Raw genomic sequence first — 25,962 nt, forward strand, 5'->3', positions numbered from 1 at the left:
GGGTGTTAGGTTGTACATATTACACAATGGAACTAAATTAGAATTTCTGTAAGTTTAATGGTATAACTTTCTCTGTTTTACTTGTAGGTGACCATATTTCATTGGGACTTGCCTCAAGTGCTTCAGGATCTTGGTGGATGGCCCAACCCGTTGATTGCAGATTATTTTGAGGACTATGCCCGAGTACTCTTTGAACATTTTGGTGATAGAGTAAGTTACAGTATTGTAAAACAACAAAGCATTAATTATTTATAAAAATGACGATATATCTTTTATTTTATTTGCTTTACAATTAATAACTTTTCCTGTCATAACAAACATTCCTGTGAAAGATAAAAAATGTGTACTAGTATATATATATATATAGGCTTTATAAATTAGGATCAAATCTTGTAACATTTTATAATAGCTACCAATGATGAATGTTTAAAAAAAGGGAAGGATTATTTATATAGGTATATATATATATATATAGGCTTTATAAATTAGGATCAAATCTTGTAACATTTTATAATAGCTACCAATGATGAATGTTTAAAAAAAAGGGAAGGATTATTTTCATTATTGACAAACATACTGCTCATAAAAGCATATTAGAGGGAAAATAAAGGTAATTTATTTTCATTTGTCTTGCCAGTTGTTCAGCCTCTAAACCTGAACAATAGTGAGAAACTTAAAACAGGCCTATGGATATTCACTAGTAAGAAATGTCCTCAAGGACATTTTAATCCTCTCAAATACTAATTTTACTTCTACAACTTAAAAAACAAGTAAAAAATAAAACAGTAACAGAATTTGTACGTGCAAAAGTTTATAGTATTTAAAACTGGAATTGTATGTACTGTTGAAACTGTAGTTGAAATGGGAGTTCTAATGATGGCAGAGAAGACGATCCTGACTATACCATTTTATTTCAAAATTTGCCAATATAATAGAAGATATTGAGATTTGATGTAATTCTAATAATGTCAATATTATTGCTGAAGTATTCAATTATTGTAGTTAATTACAAGACTAATTCTATGCTCACAATTTTTTGCAATCAAACACACACACACACACACACACACACACACACAATGGAACACTATATTAAATGGAACACTAATATTGTAAGTCATGGCCATTGGATGATAATTCCACACTTGGATTTACTTTTTTATAATTAGATATATAAGTTTAAAATACACTGTTTTCAAGCCCTGAAGCTATATAGTAAACATTTTTATTAGTACCAATGAGTAACACTACTTTCAATAAAAATGTCATGTCATTTGATTCAATAAATCCCAATATTTCCATAGTTGCTTTTGAATTATTCAATATGTTTAAACTATAAAATATTACTGTGATATAATTTGATTACCATGAAACCCAATAACTGATTTTAGAGTTATGTGGTTGTGATGATCAGTCTCTATAAGTACAAGTTGATATTAGATAATATGTGGAGGGAACCACATTCATTATACACATATAAGTGCTTCATCTCACACAAAAAGTTTGGCCTTTAATAAAAAAGTCCTCTAGTATCAAATCAGTTGGTAGACAATTTCTTTATTACTATCTTTGAGAAACCGACATTTAAGAATTTTTTTTGTCTCAGGTGAAATACTGGTGCTCGATCAACGAGCCCCGGCTGTACTCTAGTTTTGCATATGGAAGGTCTCTCTCCGTATATCCACTGTTAGCACCAGGACTGGAACTCCATGGTACAGGGGAGTACTTGGCTTGCCACACTTTGCTGCGAGCACATGCCAAGACTTATCATCTGTACAATGATCACTACCGGGAATCCCAGAAAGGTACTAATACTGCAATGATTGTGTTTTAGTCCAGTTCTTAAAATTAAAGTCCAGCCACATCATAATGGGCTTAAGTCTCTACAATAGATAATCTGTAAGAATAAAAGAACTCAACTTTAAGACTTTTAAGAGTAAAATTTATAAGTGGTTGGTTTTAAATTCTTTTTACAGTATACACACATTTTTAAATGTACCTGTGTCAGACTTGTTTCTTTGTTAGTTTTAAGCATTCTTGTTGTGTATTGTGTTGATTTATTTATTTTAGTACTTGTTATCAGTCACCTATTTAATCTCTTACAAATGAAGTTATGAACTTAGTTGATTTTAACTAAGTTTTAATGTACCTATCTTCTTTAGTTTTAACCTCTCATGTTTTATCTTGTTATGTATCTTATTATTTATCTTAATGTTATATTATAATCAGATTGTTATGCCGTTTTCATGTTTATTATAATTTGTTGTGTTTTGTTGTTTGTCTGTTTAACCTTAAAAATATAAATTTATTTATTCTGTGTGTTCCCTATTGCCAATATGCATACCTACAATAAGTAGCTATAAGAACATTGTAACCAGGATCAAGTTTTTGCCAGATAAAAATCAGAACTCCAAAATCCCAATAGACAGATGTTTACCATATTTTCTATTGAGATATAGAAGTAGCAGAGATAGAGTTTCATACCAAACTGCTATGTATTATTTAGAATATACGAGAGGTATTAGAAAAATAAGGTTCCCATGATTTTTTAAAATAGACAGCTCTATATTTCTACTTAGTGTTATACGTCAATTTAAAACTTAAAAGTTAAGCTATTTTGCCACATAATCATCGCTTCTGTCCAAACACTTTTGTAGACGATGCTCCAACTTTTCTATCCCCATGTTGTAGAATTCTGCCGCAAATCCTTTGAGGAATCGAGTAACCTCTTCCTTGACTTCATCATCGGTACTGAAGCATTGGCCACCCAAGTGTTCCTTTAATTTTGGGAATAAGTGATAATCACTTGGGGCTAGGTCTGGGCTGTAGGGGGGATGGGGCACAATAGTCCAGCCAAAATTTGTCAGCAGTTCTTGAGTTTAACGTGAGACGTGAGGTCGAGCGTTGTCATGGAGAAGCCTCACACCACTGGACAATCTTCCTCTCCGGCGGTTCTGGATCGCCCGTCTCAGTTTTCTTAATGTGTCGCAATATCTGTCAGAGTTTACTGTTGTTCCTGTGAATGGTGATGGTGATTCTCCGATCTTCAAGCAATATTGTCTCAACTTTTTCAACAGCTCCATCTGAAACTGAAGACCGTCCACTTCGGTTTTCATGGTGAATTTCCAAGCGGCCTTCACTGAATTCTCTACACCATTTCCGAACGTGTTGAACAGATATACAGTTTTCTCCATAAACTTTGATTAACTGACGATGAATTTCAATAGGTAAAATCTGTTTTGCATTTAAAAATCATATCACGGCACGAATTTCGCATCTCGCGGTAACAACGATAGGGAGCTCCATTTTCGAAGGCAGCTAGGCTGGCACTGTTGGACGTAGCGAGGCGCGAGTGGTATGGATAGAGAGAGGGACAGCTGATGAGTAAGACAGTGTTGCCAGATTTCTCCCAACATATCGCATTCTGTCTCGGCGGTATAGGGAATCTTATTTTTCTAATACCCCTAGTACTTTAATAATTGACTAACAAAAATAAATTTAAGTGACAAAAAGTAAGATATCTGTTGCAGGTCAAATAGGAATTGTAGCGGATGCTTTTTATTATCGACCAGCTTCCAACAGTCCTGAGGACATAGAGGCTGCTGAGAGAGGCCTTATTTTTGAAGTGAGTCTGCAGTTAAAGAAACTATAGAAGTTACACATTAATAACATGAATATGTATACCTTCACATTAAATAAGTTAAATACCGTTTGGAATTAGCACTAAAAATGTCATCCCAACCCAAATTAAAGTCTATTCTTTCTGGTCTTTCAGCCGGCCTGCCAACATTTCTGTGTTGGGTAGTATTTGTAACTGGTATGGATATTTAAACAGTGTGGGTCTTTTCTAAGAATATAATTTGATTCTTGAGAGGTATCATTCATTGACCTATTGTTCAGTTGCAAGTATGAATTATTTTTTATTACAATAATATGTATCACCATTACTTTTATCATCAGAGTTATTTTTTTTATATATTGTCAGGGCTCAGTTATGTTAAGAGATGTAAATTAAGAATATAAAATTACTTATACGAGATCACCATCATTGTATTATGATAAAGTTGATATTCATTACGTACATATGGTGGGTAGGGTCAACTCAATGTGAATGTTGAGTTTAGCTTTAGTTCACCTTCCTCTTAGTTAGCTAAACTCAACTTTACAAAATTGATATTGTTTGAAAAAATAATAAAAATGTAAACCCTAGACCCTAAGTAATTAAGCTGTCTTTACGTACAACCTCAGCATGGCTATTTCCAGTATACTTAATCAAATAAATATCAACACGGTTAATATGTTTCAGCTAGGATGGGTGTTACATCCAATATTCAGTTCAGAGGGTGACTATCCACCGTTAATGAAGGATATTGTGGCACAGAACAGCATAAAAGAAGGGAGGTTCAGATCTCGCTTGCCTACCTTTACTCCGGAAGAAATAAAGTTACTAAAAGGTAAATGCATGTTATTTTGTTAGTTTAATTAATCCTCTAATGATGTACTTCTTATATATGGCAATGTTACCTCCAAGTGAAACACATGGATGTAGCTTACATTAAATAGTATATTTAATATTCGCTAACGTTTAGAAGAATATAGTATTTTAATCCCTCTTGCTAAAATTATTTTATTATACACTAATTTCCTGATTACAATCTATTTGCAAAAGTTTTGATGAAAGAATAAATTGTATATGTACATTCAAAATACATTTGTCAACAGTCAATGTAAGCAAGGACATGAAGTTCCATCAACTTTTTTGTAAGTGTATATTTCTTGTAGTGTGTGCATTACTAATTTTTGCTGAGCTTCGGCAAAGCATATCACTTGGGTAGCTAGTAAATTTAATTTCCATCTGTCTGTTTTGTTTGCATGATATATCTCAAAAATGAACTGACCTCTAGACTTAAAATTTTGCATGAAGCTTCATTTTTATGACGTAAGGAACACTGGATTTGATGATGGTGCATATTACTCCATGAAATTTGGCTGAGCGTCGTTGATGACTATCTCTCAATATGTTAACACGACAATAGGGTCAATAGGCTCTTTTGTCAAATGTTTTGTTCATTAAAAAGTCATTGTAAAATAATATTATATTACTTATTTTATTGTTTGCAAATTATTCTCATGTGGTTTCCAAAAGTCTCTCCATGAAAACGAGTCACCATAAGAAACATTCTCCAGTTTTATATGAAATGAAATTACACAGTACATTTAAAGTAGGTTAAATAAAAAACAAAATACAAATTTAAGTTTTTAAAGCAGAAAACATGATCATGGCTCAATACTTAATGCTTTGCAGGTTCATCTGATTTTCTTGGGCTGAATCACTACACCACATATGTAGTAACAGCTGGAGGGTGTGGAGCAAATCCATCACACAACCGAGATACAAACTTCATTCGTGCAATAGACCCAGCATCAACCACCAATCGATATCCTTCATGGCTTGCGGTCAGTATAGAATTATGTCCATTTAAAGAGTACAAAGATTGTAATACTTAATTTAATGCTTCAAATTTCTTGAATTTGGATCTACAACTGTTAGTGTGGTATCATCAAAAAAGAGAATGGATAACACCTTTGAAAAAGAACATGGTCAAAAATAAAAATATAACCAGTCCAAATACTATTCCTTAAGTTATTGTGACAAACCCAGTTAAGTTAGGTACTTATTCTCAGAGTAATAAGACTACAATATCACCATCAAGATATATAATTCTTTCTACTGATAGGTCAAGTTGGAACAAAGAACCAGGTGCGTCCCTTGATAAAACTTAATCCATACAAGATTACTTTGGTAATCCTAATTTCATCATTCTCTTCTCAGTGTTTTAGAAATTCATTCTGAAATATTAAAAATGCAGTAACACGAACTGTGTTCTTTATAACTTTTATGGTTCAATAAACTTCATTTTCATTAGTAAGAAGAAGAAACAATGAAAATTGTTTTTCTTTTCTTTTTGTATGTAAAAAACACATACAGTTGATTTTTTTTATTTGGTTGTATAACTTTTAAAACCTTGATGGTAAATTAATAAATGTATTTTTCACCTTTTGAATGTTTACATTTTCCCACCCACTCTGTTTCTGGTAATTTGTTTTGAGGGCTTTATTCTATAACTTCAATATTTCTTTCTGACCTTTAATTTGTTATTCCAACTGAGATGATGATATTGATTTCTTTCACTTTGTATCTTCTATGACACATTCACATTCAGCGGCTCTATACTGAATGATCTTGAGTTTAGTCTTAAAAAACAAGACCACCCCCAGTCGTAAGGCGTTTGCCACAGTCAATAAGATGTAACATTATCATAATATTTAATTAGGTCTCATACATAAATTGCATTAGTTTGCAAAAAGGTTTCAATATCAGATATTAACTGTAAATATGGACTTACTCTCTAATACTCAGAAGTAAGAGTAGTACCAAATTTATATTGCAACTCTGCAGAATTTGTAAAACAAATCACTGTCACTGACAACACACGCTTTATATAAGGTTACTGTTTTATATAATATTGTTTATTGTGGAGGAGGTACAGCTCTTAGACACAAATTTCATCTGGTTGAAAGTCTTAGCATTAATCACGCTGCTTTCATACATTATATATTGGTCACTTTACATTGATTTGGAATATAGAAAATTTAGTAGAAACATTTAAGCAGAAGTTTGGGAATGAGTTCCTTATCTATTACTCATCATGCAAGTTCTTGGACTGATGATTTTGTTTTAATTTTTAAATCAGTCTTAGATACCTGATCACTCCAAAATATAAAACAATCTCATTTTCTAAAAGCTGTGATATTTTCTACAGTACCGTACCGTATAACATCGGTTAACTGGAACAGTAGCTGAGTTGTTTGTTTTGATAAGTGTGTGAGTATAATAAAGATATGATAAGGCACAAAATATGTGTTATATCAACTTTAAGACTAGTTGGATTGTTTAAATAAATTATTACTGGATTCCCATACTACTCACTACTTGGTATGGAATAACCTGAGAGTGATGAGGCTGAGTATCAGGTTTCTTTGTAAAATTAACATACCTGTATTTATTACCAAGAGCATGTATATAAGCCTAACAAACTTTTGTCAGATTTTTCATTGGATTAATTGCATTGCATTTGGAATAATTTTATCTTGAAGGAAATTATTGATTTGTTATGTTTTTATATAACTTTTTGTAGTGTATATAAATTGTATAAAGTAACAATATATAGATGGAAGTGCTACATATAAAATATCAATCAAATCATGTCAATTTTGTGTATGACCACAATAATTATATGCTTAGCATATTTCTATTCTTAGGCCAATTATTATTGTGGTATCAAGGATGTAGGCGGCAAAAGGGTCCAAGAGGTCAGTATTTATATTCCTTTATATACTCAATTTTTACTTTGTTAACTTAAATGCTTTCTACCATTACTAAGAACAATAAAAATAAGAAAATTATTATCACAAATCTTAAAATGCAATTTCATATAAGTTCAAACGTATAACATACTAAGGGATAGTGATTCTATGAAAAACTAATAAATAGTTGGATTATTTTTCAAACTTGCTAAAGTATTATTACATGTGAAGTAGTATAATGTTCATATTTTGGCAGAAAAATAACTGAGGGTACTTATACAATTCCAAAACAAGTAATAAATAACATATTTTTTTACATTCCATGTCTAAATGAGTAATTCATAAAGTTAATACCGGTAGCTTTAACATTTTATATTACCATTAGCCATATCTTTAATACATAATATATCTTATTTATGAGGACAACAAGACGTTTTTGGACATTTGCCATTTTTCAGTAATATAAAACAAATCAGTACAACTGCATTTCGAGATCTGAAAACCATTATGGTACTTTTAGCCTACCTACTGAAAGTTCATATGCCTGTCTTGGAGAATCTTTGTGGTGATTTTAATCCACCTACTGAACTGCACCTCGTATGGGTGTCTCAAAGAATCCTTGTGGTGATTCTTTCAAGCAACTTATTATTATTAACTCTACACTCTGAGATGATAAAATCCTGCATTAAGTGATTAGTGATTATTGATGAAAAGATATTATTGGCTTCGACATAGTACTTTGAAGCAGGTTATTTCTAGGTTTTAACTTTTCTGTTACTTCTACACCACTCAATCATAAGTTTTGTCATCACCCAATGACACGCAAATTATTACCTCTTTTACATACCAGCAATACAATAGGCTTACAATCCTTTAATTTATTGTCATTCAACTGTTCCTGTGCAGCTTCAAATAAAGTCATTGATACTGTGCCTCATACAGCATTATGACAGTGGTATGAAAACCGTGAGTTTAATTGCAATTCTGTGTCACATGAGCAGCAGTCATATCTATCGGTACTTACATTAATCACCCACTTACGTTCCTAATCTGTCACTCAAAGTCAACAATACAAAGGTCCTTTTCCTGGTTCTGAAATCAATTATTTGTAGCCATCAATTGTTTATTTATAGACATATTATTTATTCCAAAATATCTGTAATGGTTAATTTTTTAAGTTCAGATGCATAAAAGTCAATCACAAAGTACTCATTAGTAAATATGCAAAAGTTTCATGAGTTTTCAGCTGAAGTTTAGGACTGAGCGAATTTTGAGTTCTTATGGCAGACTGAACAAAATCAACCGATACTGATCACTTATAACAGTGATAATGTTCCACCAGGTTGATAAACCCATATGTTCTTCTTTGAGCTCCTTGTAGATAAAAAGTGCCAAATGAGCACAAAATATTCCATTTGTCTATTAGTACTCAATTTAATGTCACTATGTGAAGAAGAAGAAGAAGAGGAATAATTTTCAAATCTGGTAAATGTAAGCTTAATCCTTCTAGGCTATCAAAACTTCTCCTGCTAAAACTTGGCTTTCTACTCAATTTAATTAACAAAACCAGTAAATTAGAATCCAAAATTAGACTGTGTTGGTTTAAATTGCAATTGTACTAACTATTTTGTTTTTTTTTTTAACAATTCATTGCATCTTTCTATGTAATGGTGGATAGTTGATAACATCATATTTTACCATGTGGACCCTTTCTGAACATTAGCAAAGTCTATCACTTGTAGGGCTTGAAAAATTTCATTTGTATCTGATTGTCAGTTTGTTTGTTTACCTGGCTATCTATTCGCACCATATCTTGAAAAAAATTACCTATTGAAATATTGCATGAAGCTTCATTTAAATATTATCAATACCGAATTTTGATGATAATGCATGCCAATCCATGAAATTTGGCTGAGTGTTAGTGAATATTTTTACATTAATCTTATGAGTAATCATGATGACAAAGAGAAAATAGCAAAATAAATAAAGCTGTAAGACGCTGAATGCAATCATATAAGATTTTAACATGACATATTAATACACATTGTTTATACAATAAAAAGAAAAATATATATAGAGTGAAAGTCAATCAAAAAGTTGGTGAGAAGATCTGATTTCAGCACATTATTGTGTTGTAGTATCCTCCCAACCTCACCAGAACTTTTATTATTTATACACTGCTATGAAACGTAACTTAAACGTGAATGATACATGTGGCAAGATAGCTCGATGTAGATCATCTGCAGGATTTAAATTTAAAATGAAATTTCTACATAGACAAGAATGAGTTCCTTGATGGTTAATGTCCAACCATGAGATTTAAAGCTGAGTATCACTGAATTCTACACTTAGTAGGTTGTCATAATTTTCTTTTATGTCTGCTAGAGGGATGTAAAAATTTCTGTTCTGTATGATGTCTGTCTATCTGACGACAAAAGATTTCAAGAATGAATTGAGCTATAGGCTTCAAGATTTGCATACAACCTTATGGAAGCCTGTTACGTGACACATGGTGCAGTAACTTCCTTTGTATAATATATAATATATATATACACATGTAGTCAGCTCATACAAAGTCTTAATACTATATTAATTATTTTATTGTGGTATCAAATTTATATTTTATAGTTTTTCATTTAAATGTGGTTATTATTAATTGTTTGATGATTAATCATCTGTAGAAGATCAATAGTATTGAGCTTCACTTATTGTCTTTTTATCTAAATAATTTCTATCAATCTGTCTCTTATTTTGGTGAAAAGGTAAAATTTTACTTTTATTTTCATTTTGATCCATCCATTTACATTACTAAGAATATAGGAAGTGATACCCCACAATAATTGCCAATTACCAACTAGAGACACAATCATACTGAAGCATGTAACAAGACTAATTTTGTAGCAGCTAATGTAAGAAATGTATCAATCATCTTTGCACAACATTATCTCTACTACAAAGTCACTGTTCCTCTAGTCTACAATTCTAAGTAGTGCCTTCAGACTATAAAACAAATGTATTTTAGAACAAATGCTGTAATTTTTTCATCTAGTGTTTGGTATATTAAAATTTTTAGTAAAAAAAATGTATAAAGACCGTTATAAAAGCTATTTATAAATTTTAGTTACTGCATTTATAATGATTCTGTTTAACTATCACATTAATCATGGTGAGAGGCTATGTAGTTAGATTTTAAAACCAATAACTTTAACACATATAGTCTTAAGTTCTTTTGTAATTGACACTGTGCCCGGAATTTTTTATTACTGATTAAATTTACCTCGTCCATTTTATTTCATCTTCAGTTAGCACAATTGTATAAATCATACTGTGAAATTTTTCAGGTGGAGCCAGAAGGAATAAGACAACTTCTCGGTTGGATAAGTAAGAACTATAACAACCCAAAAGTGATCATAACAGAAAATGGTTGTGCAGACCCAAATAAGTTGGAGGACAATCATAAGGTGGACTATCACAAGGTAAATAACAAGTTGTCAATAAGCTATCAAACATATATTAACTTTTATGTTATGAACTCGTTTATACCGAAACACGTGTCTGAAATAAAAGAAATTTAAAAGGGTTTTAGTTTACGATTTATTATTCTAATATATTAACTTATAAGTAGTAATATAATGTTTAACCTATATTTAGTACTATGACACTATGCAATGTGCCTAAATGAAAATGCTATTGATTGGAAAATATTGTTTGAATTGAATCTCATTTTATCAGTATAAAACCAGAGGACACACCTATTCACTTTGTGGGTAAAAACAATGCTTACTCAGCTCATCAGAGATAACCAGAGGTTGGCGATTGTAGATTATTTTACTATGTTCAATGGTATAATCTGCCTTTATCTAAAATAATATATTTATTTTCAACTTCCATAAGAAATCAAAGTTTTTGGTTTTAATTATTTTCTTTAGTATAAATTCTCTATGCACTATAAATAAATAATTATGTGTGGTATTTTTGAGAATAACGATTTCCATTTAAATTTATACATGTATTAGAGATTTGTTGTAACTTGAATCCTGAACTGCACTATGTACCAGAACAAACATTTTCTTTAAACGTATTTGTTTTCATTTGTGTATCTAAACTTATTGGCTGTCATAATATTATTCTAAATTACGGTATGTTAATTTATGAAAATTTAGGAAAAAATGGTAAAAGCATAATCACCATAGTGTTACCATGCTAAATATTTTGTTATGTTGATATGCTTGCATTTTTATCATTTTATTTTTTACTTTTGGCACCAGCTTATTAAAAATGATTGACGGATCACTCACTCTTTACTTCCATTTCATAAATACTTGACATTCCTTCTTTACCAAATTATCTTTGATATTTGTGTGTTATTAGTAAATAAATAACTTGTAAAAATCTTAATTAGTTAATTGAAGTAACACATATCGTTATATAGTTAATTGGTCATATCTGTGAATAAGCAGGCAGGTATTATATTAGGTATTTCCCTTTGCCAGCAGAAATTCTTGGTAGTTTTGTTATGTACTTCAACATGAAGCTACCTGTCACACTCCTCCCCTCTCTCACTCCAATTTTAGGAATAGAAGTAAGGAAAAGACATGAGAAAAATTGAGAGTGGAGACATTTTGTTGCATAAGAATTTGTCTTGTGTTTGTATAAATGTATTAATACAGGGACAGTGTTGGAAGTTTAATAAAAAAACATTCACTATTTATAGTATGAACTGTGTCTCATTTTTAATTATTTTTAAAAGTGTAAATCAATTAATGTATTTCAGATGTACCTAAAAGCAGTATTGGAAGCCATCAATGATGGGTGTAATGTCAAAGGTTATACTGTTTGGAGCTTTTTGGATAGCTTTGAGTGGGACTGTGGATACACGTAAGTTGTTCTCTGTACAGTAAATTGAACTATATGGTAGTATCTCTTTCAGTATATTCACTTTATTGTGATTTATTATGGTAAGTCATTATAAATATACAATTAAACAGACACTTGTTAGCTAATCTTCTCATCTCAGCTAATCATATGTTCACTGAGTTTTAGCAAAAGTTATAGCACAATATGTTTATAACTTAGGTGCTAATTGGCAGTTATGTAATTGTGTGGGAATAAATTGTGGATGCTGAATGTTTACTCCTCAAAAAGTAAGCCTGCTAATTATGGTTTTAATATAAATTAAACAACATTTAAATGTTGGAAGAAGGTAATAATAAAATAGGTATAATTTAAAAAAACTAATAAATATTTAGTTACAAAAATGTAACTTGGAAGAATTTTGTGTCTAGTGTAGGTACGCGTTTACTTTTGTATATCAATTTGAAAGTATGTCGTATGATCTATAGAAAAATGGAATTTAAATATATGACAATCCTTGAGCATGCATAATGTAAATTTTTCTTAATGTCAATGTAAATAAAGTAAAAAATGAAATAATTCTTTCAGAGAAAAGTTTGGCCTGTACCATGTGGACTTCGAAGACCCTTCTAGACCAAGAACACCAAAAAAATCTGCAGAATTTTTCAAGGAGTTTCTAAAAACAAAATGTATATAGTTAATTTTCTATAAATACACAACATTTATAAATTTACATTTTGTTATAATTAATCCAATCTACAGTGTGAGTTAAAAGTATGGATACACTCTGTTTAGTTTTTGATGGATAAAGATGAAGAGATGGAACTTTTTAGTCACTGTTACAACTTTTCCCATTTCCCCATTTTGGGGGGTAAAAAATAGCAGCTAATTGAAGCTAATTAAGTTAAAGCATGGATATATCCTGCTCAACCTTCAATGGACAAAGGTAGAAAATGAAGCTCATGACATCCATTGAAACAAAAGCAAACCATTTCTCCAAAATGGCCTATTTGGAGGGCAGTTTAAAATTTTTTAATGTAAAGTTACAGTAGCACCAGTGATTACAGTAATGTTATTACGTTAAGCAAAACGGCTAAAACTTACAAACCTGTGTTTTTTTAAATCAGATGTTCAAATTGTTGTCCCAGGACAGTTTGACAATGTCCACGCCTGTTGTAGAAACTTGAAATGGCACTCTGTATAGATTCACTCAGGATTTTTTTATTTTCTTCTACTAGTTTGTCCCTACCATCGTTAATGCCCTGGGGTTTCGTTTTATAGATGTTGTTTTTAATGTGACTTCACACAAAGTAGTCAAGTGGAGATAGATCTGGCGATCTTCTTAGCAACTCAATAATTATTCCTCTTCTGCCTATCCAGTGATTTGGAAAAGTGTTATTTAAATACTTACGGACAAGCAGGACATAGTGTGGAGATGCTCCATCCTGTTGGAACAAACTTCATTACAGTTGTTGGTTGCTACTTAGATAGCTGGATAAATCTGATTTTGTAACTTTTCCTCGTATATATCTCGGCATTAAGGTTTCCATCAATAAAAAAGGACCCAATAAACTGATCCCTCACAATGTCAAGCAAAACGTTTAAATTTTCAGGGTGCTGGGATGTTGCTCTCTCATGCAATGAGGATTAACATCAGCCCAATAGCGAGCGTTGTGTCTGTTAACATTACTGTTTACCATGAAAGTTGCTTCATCTGAGAAAGCTACGTTGTTTAACCTAATTGTATTATTATCAATATTCTGCATTATTATTTCACAAAATTTTACTTGACAATCAAAATTGTCCTTACTCAGCTCATGAACTAAATGAATATTGTACGGTTTTATAATCACTGTCATGTAAAACTTTACCAACTGTCTTCTAGAACAGACTGTAAAGCCAAAGTTATAATGCTTGTAGTCCATTTTGGTCATCCAGGTTTGGGGCGGTTTTTAACACTGCCTGTTTCCTGGAAACGTAGCTTGTTTTTTGAACTCCTGATTTAGAAACAGGGTTTTGATCGGGTTAAGTCTCATTAAATAAATTCCTTACTTCATCATAAGATCTTACCTGGTCTCTGCAGCCTCGCATCATCAGGATCATAATACGCTCTTGTTCACTTGTTCATTTCAACGTAAAGTATCACAAAACATGTTTTAAATTTGTTAATTCCAACCAGAAACTGAACATGATACTGGACTTCCTCAAAACTGATAAGATAAAGGAGACCTGCCTTGCAGCCGGTAATAACTGTAAAATAGTTTTGATGTTGTAAGGAAAACGGATGTCTATTGAAGTTATTTACCTTCTGAATGTGGATGTTCATATTTTGCATTAATAATTTTTAATCAATCTCAATAAGCTGTCATTTTGTTCTAGGTTGAGAGAAAAAGTTTTAGTTTCTACTGTTCTTTTATCAAGACCTTTCAAATGCAGTATCACTTAATGGGTCTTTACATTTAATAATTTTGAGCTGCTCTCCCCCAAATCCCATTTTGGGGAAATGGACAAAGTTGTAACAGTGACTAAAAATTTCACTTCTATTTCTCAAAAAGGTGTCTGTCTTGAGATCCATCCCTCCATCTTTATCCATCAAAAACTAAACAGAGTGTATCCATACTTATATCTCACACTGTATAATCTGTACTACTTGTCCTTGTTTGTTCTGGTAACTAATTAATCATTTCCTATGAAATAAAACAATATGAAATTGTTTGAAATAAATTAAAATTGTTCATTATGAGAATATTTTTGTGCAAGAGATTAATATATTACAGTATTCCTCCAGAAATACAAGGATATTTCTTTACACGATAAAATATTAACTGAAACACAAATATACTTTGTAGTATTTACTATATTTCTGTTGAATTCAGGTGGAAAATATATTAAGATTTACTTTCAAGCAAATTCAAGTTTAAGTAAGGATAGGTAATTTAAATGTAGTAACTGTTAGCTAACACAAATGTTATATAGAGTCAATTTTTAGAACAGGAAAAGAATGAACATTATGTTTATAATGCTATTGTAAGAAATAAAACTTCTGAGTTGTAACTTTTTATCACAGACCACTGTTCAAATCAAAACTTCCAGTACTACTATTCACATTTAAAATTAAAAAATGTTTTTAACATGATCGATTGAGTTTAAAATTTCCTTGAATTTGTATAGTTTTCCTTCTTAATTTTCAGAACCAGTTGAATGAATAAAAACCAATGTTAATCTCATTTCAAATTCAAAACTACTGAAATATACAATTATATCTATTCTTAAATCAATTAAGTGCTCAGAATCTCATAACAGGCTGAATTTAATTTCACAAAGAACTGACTTATATCATGTTTTCTTAATCACATTGTCATCTAAACTAATCTTATAGAATCTTTTGCCATCCAAAATCCTCACCATATATTCAAAATAACAAAAAAATATTATATATTCAAATAAATTATGAGTCCACAGGTAATGAATGGTATGACATCTACTGCCCAGGTTAATTCCAAACTCTTTGGACTATATCTTTGTATTTTTTATGTATCTATATATATATATAAATGAATGTATGTGTGTTTGTCCTTTATAGACTCTATTCTATAGACTCTATAGAAACTATTTGACCTATCATTATGAAAATTTGTATGTATATGTATTTTTCGACGTAGAAGGTTTATATGCTATGCCCATTGATGTAACTCATCACCAGGAGGCGCTGCAAAATATATAAGTTATCAAAGCGCCTGCACATTGTAAACTACAATTACGAGATAGTTGTGTATAATAACCACACACTATGTGAAGGCGCTAAGTTTTTATGGATATTTGTCTTTCAAATGAATTTCTGTTTGGCCTTATAGCTTGAATATTAGACCACTTTATTATTAAGTACATGTACGTGTACAATGGCTATAAACTTACACTTTTGGCAAATTTTCTTGATAGTGTCAACAAGGTAAATTCTACATCGGCGTTGACAATATAATTCACTTGAACCAGAAGTGCTCATACACGAGCAAAGCTTACAAAAAGCGTCATATATAAATTAATGTTGTTCTTTATGTTTATTTTGATAAACATAAAGAACATTTTTCAGACAAATTCAGACCTAAATTACCCCTCATCATTCCAAAATCCAACACAGCCTTCCTAAAATCCACAAACCTGGTATCCCCCTTAAATCAATAATTAGTTCCCAGAATTCAATGTGTAGGGAAATTTTAACCCTATGCAATTAAAAGCAGTAGTTATAATTTTGTCAGAAGCGCAGATTAATTTTTGCCATAATTTTATCTCAGCTTGTACGTCCAGCTACTGGCCAAGATATAACACATCCATAGCTCGTAAGGCCAGCACCACTAGCCTCTATACATAGCAGTTATTTTCTAATATTCTCTTTGTTTTAAAATGAATCGTGAATGCAGAAACCTATCGAGCAGCTTTATTTTAAAGTAATTGTTTAGTAAAGCAGTAAATTTAAAATTAACCTATAACTCTTCTCTAACCATTGACTGTGCAAATAACATGAATGACACTTAGTGGGCCTATACACTGAAGTGATAGAGACCTAGAAAATTTTACTAGAAGATGTGTGCTAACTATTAACATGATGTATCATAGTGTGCATCTGATGAGACAATGAGAATGCCAATTCACCTGGATTATACTATATTTTACATTTTGTGATCTAGGTGTATGATGTTGTAATGATGTAAATTGTTCGTTTTGAGTTTCTTCGTCGTCGACTTTATTTCGTTTTTATCAGACAAACATCGTTCCTGATTCCAGGAGTCAAGTCGGTAAAAGCATCAGACTCCAGACGTTGTATCTGAGAGTAAGAACTGGAGCTAAAATCAACATTCATCTTGATTTTCTTGTTAGTATCCCACTATTGCCTGTCCTGGTTTGACATGTGATTGTGCTCTTGACTTCTTGTGCTTATGACTTACCTCCTGTGTAGTGACAATGCCTGGGTTCATTTACTCCTGTCTTAACTCCAAGCAGTTTTCAGATATGATAATATTTTTTTAGTGGCAGACCATTACCACATGCTGTTTGTTTTAAATAATTTTTGTGCATTCAATTTCTTACACCTAACGAAGAGGGTATTTTCAATTCTTGAAACATAGTGTTTTACATTGTGTTACATATAACGATGACAAATGTTTGAAATCAATTGTATTTTGTATATCATGTTCAACTAGAACTATAATATTTTATGTATATGAAGAGATATTTTTTCACAAACATTTATACTAACACACTAAAAACACAAATATTTTAGTGCATATCAATAATATAAAAAAAAATTCGATATAAAACACATTTTGTGTTAGAAAATTTATTTTTAAAATTTTTAGTAACAATTACATCATATTGATAGCAATCGTTTAATAAGTCAGTTTTGATAAGCCTATGTGATAGGAAGTGAGTGGTTAGTTATTTAAAATGTGAGATAATGTATCACAGATGGTTTATTATTGTTCAATAAGCTTGATGCTTCTCTTACAACATCCTACTAAGCTCACATATTCTGCCTTTATATTTTTGGTAGTCAAGATCCGCTATTCGTCGTATCCTGACATGAAGGTATCCTTAAGTTCATTGTAGCTTTGTTTTGCCTGAAAAAAAAACAAAATTCTATTTAGCATAAATTTATAGCTCATACACATATTGTTCTTGATCTATCTATGGACTGAAGACTAGTTACTGCAGGCATTTGTGCCATTCCAAGAAACATAACTCACTAAGTCAGGGGAGAAAGCCTACCACTGAATGGAAAACATTTGAGCAATATTTTTTTATTACCTATTATAATTGAATAAAACTATTTTTGTTTGAACAATAATACCATGTTGTTTTTATCCCGCTCTGTATGTGACCATAGATTTTTAAATTGGAATGTTCATATGCCATAATCTGAATAATATATATATATATATGTGTGTGTGTGTGTGTGTGTGTGTGTGTGTCTGTGTGTGCACGCGCGCATGTGTGCACACGCAAAAATATACACAGAGAACAACAGAACATAAGTAATTGGAAGTTTGTAAACGAAAAAGATATAAGTTAATTGTTTTATAATCAAAAATGGCAAAATCACCAAATATTCATGTTTTTTCTTTGATGTCTAAGACATTTAAGAGTAAATAAACATTGATTAAAAAGGTCCTATTTTCACAGACTTTCTTTCTATTTAGATTTTTAATGAGCAAGACCTTGTGGATGAAATATTTAAGACAAGATAATAGAGACAAGATTTAAATTAGGGTTTGATATTACTGATTTTATTTGTAATCTTCATATTCAAATAGACTGTCTTTCTCCATAATATGTAGCTAATTAAGCAGGTAGAAAGAGATAGAGGGGTCTGCTTTGTTTAATACATATTTTTCACTCTTGGATCATTGATATTACTACAGTCACAGCTCACATTATACACAATAAAATTTAATGATCCACAACTATTGCTATGGTTTGTTTGCCATTAATATGATAATATACATAATGTTATTAATGTAAACATGACATAAAAATTTGAACACATAACGTTTAGTATTGTATCAAACTTTGGAATATGTGAATGAATGAATAAGTTTATTTTAGCAAAAACATATACAAAATACATAATTAAATTTTTTATGAATACAAAAAACTTAGTATGATTGATAATCTATAATCATCTTATTTTTTTATAAATGTAATTATATTTAAATAATAATCCTTAGAAAAAGCCTACATGCGCAATGTGACTGCGTAGGCCATTTTTCCACCCTCCTTAGTCATAAAAATAATAAATTGCGGAATGAATGAAGAAAGTTTATTAGTAGACTAAGCTTTTTTGTACACCTGGAAACTGTAATGGCAATATTGAAAAACACTAGCAAACAAAAAAAGAAAATTATAACGTTTAAAACATTAGACTCAACAATCAGAGAAGAGGGAGGTGAGAGGGGGGACCAATGGCAGTGGCAATGGTAACATATATGATACATGCATATGTTCCCCAAATTAAACTTAAATGATTGAAAACTCTGAGAGTTGTTTTTGAAAAAAGGCAAGAATCTTGCATTTGAATATGTTTAGTGGAATGTATAAAATTGAAACACATAAAAATTTATATTGAATAGGAGAGAAATGCCTTTGATGAGAAATATACAGACAAACTGATGGTCAGACATCTTAAAAGTGATGTTTCTAAAAGAATTTTTAATAAAAAAAGCAGTGTAAATTTGGTTGTTAAACTATATTAGTTCACCATGTAAACTCATGAAAAAAATATTATTATTGATACTTAAGGATAAAAGTAAATTCTTACTCGATTAGAAGAATTTAATACACATGTGATCATGTTTATAACAGCTTCACCATTTGTTCCTCCCACTGCAACATAATAAACATAAAATCTTATAACCAACATCATATTCAGGAAAAAAAGGTTTTTACAACTAAATTCATAATTTCTCAAGATCAAAATATACCGTACCATACTATAAATATTTCAACACAGTTTATTTGATAGAATTGCAGCAATACATTCTTTGACCCTAGAAATGCTAGTACTGTATGTTTTTAGATACGACGATTACCCTATATCAGAGGTTCCCAAACTTTTTTTGGCCCACGGCTCCCTTTGAGTACAAACATGGCTTTGCGGCGCACCTAGTATAATTTATCCGTTTTGCATTGCACTTACATTACAATAATTAAATTTTTAGTATAAAAATTTAATTGTTATTTGTTATTATACTTTACGTAGCATTGTTAATAAGATTGTTATTACTTTTTTAAGAACACACCAGGTTTACCTTGTTCTTACAACGGTAAAAAACATCATTAAAGACACAAAAGTTGGATTGTACTTGATTTATTGCAAAAAAATGTAATAATAATAACTTAAAACAACCATAAGAAAAACACGACTTCCTTTATAAGAAAATTCTAAAATAGAAATGAAATGCTAACTTGAAAAATATTATACATAAATAACAAAGTCCATAAGTTTCTGTTTCAATGGGACGGATACGCTTGTTTGTCTTTTATAAGCTCATTGTACCTGCGTGTAAATTTTGATATAGCAACCTAAATTTCCTTTTCAATGTTAAGCTTTGCTCTATACTTGGATTTTATCACTGCAACAGCGGAAAAACCACACTCGCAAAGGTAAGAACTTGCAAATGGAATAACTGCACGCAAAGCCTTTTTGCTCAACAGTGGAAATTCGTTTTCAATACCATTCCAAAACTCAAACAGGGATTGGGACTGAAATTTTGATTTCAATGACAAGTCCGTTGAAATGTCAATTAGCTGTTCTGCTTCTTCATTGCTGAAGTTTTCAGGCATTTCAGTTTGAAAAGGGTCGTTTACCCACTGCTGTGCTTTGATTTCATCTTTTGGCAGGTAGTCTTCAAAATAACTTTGTACTATAGACAAGTGCTGAGTCAACATTGTTTTAATTTCTTCTTTCAGAGTAAGATCGTTTTCTTTAAGAAACTGATTCAAAGTTGAAAACATCGAACAATCTCCATTCTTCAAACTTTTTTCCCAAAGCATAAGTTTCTTCTTGAATGCTTCAACTTTACTGGTCAATTGAAAAATATCCGTATTATTCCCCTGCAAAGACTTGTTAAGAATGTTCAAACGTTCAAAAATATCTGTCAGGAACACCAGTTTAAGGAGAAAACATTCATCAATAAACATATCAGCAAGAGCATTATTGTCTTCACTCAGAAAAATGTGGATTTCTTGCCTCAGCTCAAACAATCTTAGCAGAGAATTGCCCAGAGATAGCCATCGAGCACTGCTATAGTACAAAAGCGACGAGTGTTGAGCGCCTGTGTCATCACATAGTTTAGAAAAAAACCGGGCTTTCATTGGTCTTGTTTTGATAAAATTTATTACTTGGATCACGGTTTTTATAACTGCACTTAACTCTGAACTGAACTTTGCTGCTGCCAGTGCTTCTCGGTGTATAATACAGTGTGTCCAAACAGCGTTTGGGGCTTTTTCCCAAATGCGAGATTGCAGTCCTTGGTAGTGGCCTGACATTGACCGGCCTCCATCAGTACACACCCCAACACAGTCTTCCCAGTTAATATCATTCTCCGCCATAAAATTGTTAACAATATCAAACAACTCTTTACCAGAGGTGCCTCCTTCAATTTCCTTACAACAAATCTTCTATCAACTGGTTTTCATTCACATACCTAACGTAGCAAATTAAATTAGCGTCTATGTGACTGTCAGTAGCCTCGTCTAATTGAATTCCGAACTCTTTACCTCTCATACTATTTATAAGCTGGTTGTTAATGTCCTCAGATATGTCATCAATCCTCCTGCTTATTGTATTGTTCGACAGAGGAATTTTAAGAAGCTGCTTCCCTGCATCCTCGCCAATCATTATCTTAGCCATGTCAACGGCAACTGGTAAAATAAGCTCTTCCGCAATTGTGTGAGGCTTTTTGCATTTTGCAATGTGATATGCCACTTTGAATGAAGCTAAAAGTGCATCGCTGTTAGCTTTGGAATGTTTAGAAAAAGAAGCCTTTTGTTTTACTGCCTCAGTTTCCTTTCTTTTAAAGAACTCTCTTGGTTTCCCTATCAAGTTTGAGTGGACAGTTTCTAAATGCCGTTTTAGTTTACTAGACAGCATAGATTCGACTGATAAAACCTTCATGCAAACAAAACATTGCGGGCGCTCTTCATTATTAATTTCAATACAAGAAAAACCAAAATCTAAATACTTATCGTCATATTTTCTGTATTTTGGTTTACGGCTTCCCTCAGCTGCCTCGGCATCGCTCTTTGCAGAAGTTGACGCGGAATCACTACTTTGTTTACTTCCTTGTTCAGTTTTATTTGAAGATAAGAATCTTTTCATTTTAAAGAACAATATAATAACCAACACTAAATAAACTGAACAAAACTACAACTTCACTACTTTGATTATTTACTTCACTTGTGCGACTGTCACACTGTGTAAACATAAACTCGCAACTTAAATCTAAAACATAACCTCAACAGAAGCTAGACTGCAAGTAGTAGTAGCAGACTGTCCGCCGGTAACGTACGACAATTTCCGAAAATACACGAAGGTAGTTCCGTTGCCTAGCAATGAGTTCCAAGAACAGAATGACGTACCGAGATGCAAAGCTCTGCTGTCGGACCTTGCCTAGTTGTTTTGTTTGTGCAAACCGGCCGGCTGGGCCAATAAGTAAGGTTCGGCAGGGGGAAGAGGGGGTAGTAACTCCAAAGCCGCGCGCACAGACTGGTCCGCACTATATTGTAGTATGATGACGTTTAGACTCTTTGGGGCCGCGGCGCACACTTTGGGAAACTCTGCCCTATATGATCATGAACAGGTTATATTATCTCCATAGCCTGGCTATATAAACCACCTAAAACTCTGACATTCACACCTTATGAAGAAACTCAATACAATGTGAATATATAAGTTAGTTACATTTACATTAATATTTTTAGATATATTTAATTTTTTATTTTCAAGTTATTATCTTGTATTTGATGAGTTACCTACTTGCTTATTATTGCATTCTATGTATGCTCGTACATGTAAATATACTGTGACTCGCATGGTTCTGAGTTTTAATTAAATTAATAGTTTTTTTGTTATAATGTAAAATTACCAGCATTAAGTCCAGCAGTAGTCATACACCTCACCAATACATGTCCAGCTATGTGGGCTTTGCAAATTTAATGGCTAATACTATACATACAAGAAGAAAAATGTCAAAACATTCTACATTGAAATGTTTATATCAATATTTTCTAATCAAATTCACATTAATGCATAAACTATTTAGTTTGAATACCATACCTGATCCACAAGTCTCAAAAGTTTGATCAAACTCTCTTAATGCATCTTGATTCTTTATTCCATTCCTGAGAGACAAAAGTTTATCCTGGTTCCATTTTCCATTTTCATGCATCTGTTGGAAAAGAATTCTATCTTATCATTTTTTTAAAAACATTAAATAAAATAGTGATTAGATTGAAATTAATTTAAAGATGTTAGTACTGATTTTTGGCTGATTGGAGTTGAGTTTATAAAATAGTTTACTATGTATAGCATATATAGCTTTCATTTTCTCATCTTTTATGGTTGATTTATAGTATATAATATTCTGTTTTGTATAAGTTAAATCTTCGTAGTAATGTTATAAGATATTTAAGTTACAACATTTAGTTAAGGTTTTAGTAAATTACAAGACTGCTTGCTAAATTATGTATAAAAAAGTCTAGAAGTAATTCTCTTACAGTTCTCCTTCTACCACTTCCAGTATAATGTTTAATAAAATACAAATGGTAAGTTCAGCACAGATCAGTATACATTAACATTAGGTTTCCTCTATAATTGAGCAAGGTTGGACAAATTGTTGTTTCTTATTTTGGTTAATTAATTGTATCCACTGTTATTCCTAATGAACATGTCATCTATCACACTCTGTATTCCGGACATTATGCATTATACAATTCCCCTTAAACATTCATTTTGCTAAACTTAATGATTATTTTAACTTATTTACAAATGTACCAGATTATTTTATATTAGTAGTAGTAGTTGAAATTATTTTATAAACAGCTAAATAATACAGTATTATTTATAATATATTGTTTTTATATAATGCTAAATCTTAATGATACTTACATAATCAAGCTTCTTGAAAGCACATGTCATTGCTGCCTGTAACATAGCATCGTATAAAAATTAGGAAAAATAATTGTTAATAGGATATAGGAGTTGATATAGAAATTTATACTAAAAAGGAATTTATCATCGACTGTGTATTTTGGGTAATACTCATAGTGAGAGGAAAGCAAAGAATTTTAAAAATGCCAAATAATTACTTTTTGTAGGTAATTGTTTTAGCTTGACACACATATAATCAATTGGCAGCACATAAAATAGTTTCTAAAGCTAGCACATGTTACAATTAGTTACTTTCTCAGGGGATTTCTTTATTAATCTAAAAAAACATAATTTTGTTCATATACTTTGCCTTTCCCTCCTTCCTTGGCTTTTTGCCTCCCCTTCACAGATTACCACTAACAGCCAATAATGAAAGTGAAAGTGGTATATTGATGTTAATGTTGTTTTTCAATTTCAGTATTCATAAAGTATAAAATATTCTGAAAATGCTGTTTATACAATTTTTTATTGTTAGCTATTCACTGAGAACCTCAGTGTGGGTCATGCTTTGTCATAGTAAATAATGCTCTAATTCAGTTATTTATAATTCGATTTATATAACTTTGTTGTCATTAGATCGGTGATAAAATCCACTAAAATATGTTATGCTTCTAGTAAAATTGCTGGTTTTCAAGATATTCAAATTTTAAACATTTCAATGACTACCATTTTGAAAATATTAAATATATACTTTTTGTAGAACCAGCCTTGTTACCATAAACATGTGGCCCAATTTTGGTAGGATTTAATTTTTTAGTTTTTAAGATATTAATGTTTTTATAAAAATCATGTACAGACAGACAGATGGGAAACTAAGCACACATGTCCATAGGGTGAATTGTGATTGTCTTGATCTGAGCAGTAATGTGCTATACCTTTGTCCAGAGAGCTACGGAACACTCTATATAAGTAATGCTTTAATGTAAGGAATGCCTAAAATTACGACAAAAACAAAGCCAAATAGTCCTAATGATAACACAAATATCCAACTAAACAAAATAATCGACATTCTTATGACGGACACAGCTAACCTAAAGAGATAACTGGAAGACAAATCTCAGGAAAACCTAAGGCTATCTGACACAAGTGAAAAAAATGGAAGTTATCCACAGACTAGAAGAAACTACACAGGACCTAATCAAGAAGTCTGACCCTGAAACTAGTAAATATTGTGGCAAAGGAATTTAAATGAATTTTTTATCCATTGGCTAAAATGATTACCGTGAAATATTTTTAAAGATTTCTTTGAATGCCAACAAAGTTATCTGCTGAATTGGAGGCCAATGGGAGTAAGTACTGTACTTATCTCTGACAGCTGAGCTGATCTTTGGTTTATTGTTATATGCCATATGTCAGATTTAATAGTCGACAGCTGTATACTTACAACCTTTGTGCCCATAATTTAAAAACTAACATAGCCACTATGATTATGTGGCATGAAGGCCATGGCTGTACATAGATTGTATATCATATTGTATAAGTAAACTGAAAATTCTTTGTCCCTCACTGATAGTAGCCTATTTAGTGATAACTGCAGAAGACAAAACAAGAATGCACTTACCTCTCAGTTTTGGTCTTATGTTATTGCCAAACTGCAATCGAGTCAGTTGATTACCAGCTTTTTATGCCTGACCACTTTTTTGTGATCAGGATTTTGCTGTGATTGAAATTGACAAAAGTTATGCAAAGCACAAGTATTTGTTCCAGAACACCAGCAACAAGTTGTTGCAAAGGCTAGCAGAAATTGTATAGTTGTTGAAATAGATTGGTAGGTTTATTGATTTCCTTGAAGAACCTTTGACAATTTTCTTATGTCTAAACTACCAGGAATACAAAAGATGGTTTGTTTCTGGCTTCAGAAAGCTTTTAACATGTAAAAACTCGTTTCAAAGACAATATTTATTTTCAACTAAAAACCTAAGCGCTGACAACTCCTTCACTAAAAAGAGCCATCCCAAAAATACTCAAAAAAAGGAGAACTTAAAAGTAAAAAAGTGACGGAGTCCTCAGAAACATTTCCTGATCTTAAAAGAATC

General features: G+C 31.5%; 2 protein-coding genes across 5 annotated transcripts in view; one reads left to right on the forward strand and one right to left on the reverse strand.

Annotated features, from left to right (window-relative positions):
• Nucleotides 1-12,955, forward strand: part of LOC124357321 (myrosinase 1-like) — a 33,391-nt gene extending 20,436 nt beyond the window's left edge. For all 3 annotated transcript variants that reach the window (XM_046809003.1, XM_046809005.1, XM_046809004.1), the window contains exons 5-12: nt 88-210; nt 1,607-1,805; nt 3,531-3,625; nt 4,307-4,454; nt 5,306-5,457; nt 10,710-10,844; nt 12,143-12,246; nt 12,811-12,955. In XM_046809003.1, the coding sequence (XP_046664959.1) occupies nt 88-210; nt 1,607-1,805; nt 3,531-3,625; nt 4,307-4,454; nt 5,306-5,457; nt 10,710-10,844; nt 12,143-12,246; nt 12,811-12,919 (1,065 nt within the window). In that variant the 3' untranslated portion in view covers nt 12,920-12,955. The remainder of the gene's footprint in view (nt 1-87; nt 211-1,606; nt 1,806-3,530; nt 3,626-4,306; nt 4,455-5,305; nt 5,458-10,709; nt 10,845-12,142; nt 12,247-12,810) is intronic.
• Nucleotides 12,956-17,672: 4,717 nt separating this feature from the next.
• LOC124357324 overlaps nt 17,673-25,962 on the reverse strand; it is a 30,573-nt gene continuing 22,283 nt past the window's right edge. For both annotated transcript variants that reach the window (XM_046809011.1, XM_046809010.1), the window contains exons 4-7: nt 23,885-23,920; nt 23,054-23,165; nt 19,535-19,599; nt 17,673-17,837 (exon numbers count right to left, since the gene is read on the reverse strand). In XM_046809011.1, the coding sequence (XP_046664967.1) occupies nt 17,781-17,837; nt 19,535-19,599; nt 23,054-23,165; nt 23,885-23,920 (270 nt within the window). In that variant the 3' untranslated portion in view covers nt 17,673-17,780. The remainder of the gene's footprint in view (nt 17,838-19,534; nt 19,600-23,053; nt 23,166-23,884; nt 23,921-25,962) is intronic.

This window comes from Homalodisca vitripennis, chromosome 3 (genome assembly GCF_021130785.1).
Source record: "Homalodisca vitripennis isolate AUS2020 chromosome 3, UT_GWSS_2.1, whole genome shotgun sequence".
In the NCBI taxonomy this organism is placed as follows: Eukaryota; Metazoa; Arthropoda; class Insecta; order Hemiptera; family Cicadellidae; genus Homalodisca; species Homalodisca vitripennis.